The following is a 2,115-nucleotide window of genomic DNA, read 5'->3' as shown; positions in this document are numbered from 1 at the left end:
TGCCCTCCCGTGTGGCTCCCCGCGGGTTTGCGGTCCGCAGACCCAGCTGTGTCCCCCCTGTTCTGACCACTCCGCACCTGGCAGCAGCTTCTCCGGCAGCTCTGGAGGAGCCCGTGTCCCCGCAGCGGTGACCCCTGATGCTCCTTTCTTGTCTTCCCTCCGCAGGTACCCGTGGGGTCAGGAAGCCTTTGATAAAGCAAAGAAAGAAAACAAGCCGATATTCCTGTCAGGTAACCACAAACGAGACATCCTTCCCGTTCCCAGGTGTTGTGAGCAGATAAGATGGGCTGCGTCCTGCACTGGGGTGGGAGCTGCCACGGCGGCAAGGACGGACACGGGGCATTAATTCTCTGCCAGCCACGTGCTTCCGTAGCTCTTGCTGAAGATGGGCTGCACCCAGGGGTCCTGCAAAGTCTTTGGCCAGGTTTTAGGAGCGAGAGCTGGAGAGCCCAGGAGGCTTTTCTCCTCCATCCCTTCTCCGGGGTCAGCAGCTGCTCCCCGTAGCAGAGTTCCCCACCCCTGAGCTGTCTCCCCGTGGCACTTGTCCCGCTCCCCGCAAAGGGCTTTTCTCGCTCCCCCGTGTTCGCAGTCGGCTACTCCACCTGCCACTGGTGCCACGTGATGGAGGAGGAGTCCTTCAAGAACAAGGAGGTCGGGGAGATCATGAACGAGAACTTTGTGTGCGTCAAAGTGGATCGCGAGGAGCGGCCGGACGTGGACAAGGTGTACATGACCTTCGTGCAGGTGAGGGAGGCGGCGGCAGGGCTCGGGGACTTTGGCTCCCTCCAGGTGAGGTTCACAGTCATGTTCCTCAGGCCAGAAGAACCACTATGTGGGGTGGTCTGGATGGGGCCATGCATGATCACAGGGATGGACAGAAGCACACGTCTGTCCTCGTGTCTCAGAGGGGCACAGAGCAGAGGGTGCGTCTTCCGTGACCTTAGTGCACCCGTGGTTTGTCTTTCAGGCCACCAGCGGTGGAGGTGGTTGGCCGATGAGCGTCTGGCTGACTCCAGACCTCAAGCCCTTTGCTGGGGGGACGTACTTCCCTCCTGAAGACAGATTCCATCATGCTGGCTTTCGGACAGTGCTGCTCCGGATCGCAGAGCAGGTGCGGAGCGGGAATGGCTCAAAGGGGCAGCGGGGAAATCGGTCTGGGCTTGATGGGGGACTCAGTTAAGAGATACAGTCATGAGAAACAGTGGCCCAGAGAACATCAGAGCTTTGGCTGGGTTAGAGATGGATTGGAACTGATTTGGGGACAAGGACCAAGAACTGAAGGTGCAGTTTGGGCTGGTGCAGTGCAGGAAGAGAGACAAAAAATGGCAGAACTGACCTTCTTGCTCTACATCTTAGTGGAAGGAGAACAAAGATGCCCTGCTGGAGAGCAGCCAGAAGATCCTGGAGGTATTGCTCTACAGGTCTGAGATTGGTGTGCGGGGCCAGGAGTCACCCCCGCCATCCAAAGAGGTGATGGCCGCCTGCTTCCAGCAGCTCTCCAGCTCCTATGACAAGGACTACGGCGGCTTTTCCGAATCCCCCAAGTTCCCCACGCCAGGTCAGTCTGGCCTCTGCTGCTGAGTGGGGCAGGCAGCGCCGGGGGGCAGAGTCCACCTCCCAGCCTCCCACTTTCTCCCTGTATTTCAGTGAATTTGAATTTCCTCTTCACATACTGGGCCCTGCACCGAACAACCCCAGAAGGTGCCCGGGCACTGCAGATGGCTCTGCACACCCTCAGGATGATGGCCCATGGTGGCATCCATGACCACGTTGGTCAGGTAGGAGGAAAACCTTGGGGGTAAAGCCCTGGAATACCCTGAGGCGTGGGGTGGAGACGTGTCCACTTGGTCTTTGCAGGGGTTTCACCGCTACTCCACGGACCAGCACTGGCACGTCCCCCACTTTGAGAAGATGCTGTACGACCAGGGGCAGCTGGCAGCTACGTACAGCAGAGCATTCCAGGTATGGCTGTGGCATCCCTCTGTGGGGGGGCTCGCTTGGCTGGGGAGGGCTGGCTTGGTTTTGGGAGCAGCTTCAAAGCCTGTTCCCCAAGACTTTGCCCATCCCATAGGTATGGCGGAGTCCCATGCTCCCCTTCATCTACCGGTCTTCATC

At 59.0% G+C, this 2,115-nt stretch overlaps 1 protein-coding gene across 1 annotated transcript in view; it reads left to right on the top strand.

Annotated features, from left to right (window-relative positions):
• Nucleotides 1-165: 165 nt before the first annotated feature.
• Nucleotides 166-2,115, top strand: part of SPATA20 (spermatogenesis associated 20) — a gene marked incomplete at its 5' end in the record, with an annotated part of 8,734 nt that continues 6,784 nt past the window's right edge. Inside the window, 6 exons of the mRNA XM_010087970.1 lie at nucleotides 166-230; nucleotides 590-744; nucleotides 968-1,111; nucleotides 1,357-1,558; nucleotides 1,648-1,778; nucleotides 1,858-1,962. Coding sequence (XP_010086272.1) covers nucleotides 166-230; nucleotides 590-744; nucleotides 968-1,111; nucleotides 1,357-1,558; nucleotides 1,648-1,778; nucleotides 1,858-1,962 — 802 coding nt within the window. The remainder of the gene's footprint in view (nucleotides 231-589; nucleotides 745-967; nucleotides 1,112-1,356; nucleotides 1,559-1,647; nucleotides 1,779-1,857; nucleotides 1,963-2,115) is intronic.

The sequence above is a fragment of the Pterocles gutturalis genome, unplaced genomic scaffold, assembly GCF_000699245.1.
Source record: "Pterocles gutturalis isolate BGI_N339 unplaced genomic scaffold, ASM69924v1 scaffold2196, whole genome shotgun sequence".
Lineage (NCBI taxonomy): Eukaryota > Metazoa > Chordata > Aves > Pterocliformes > Pteroclidae > Pterocles > Pterocles gutturalis.
This window is presented reverse-complemented; position numbering and strand designations above follow the sequence as displayed.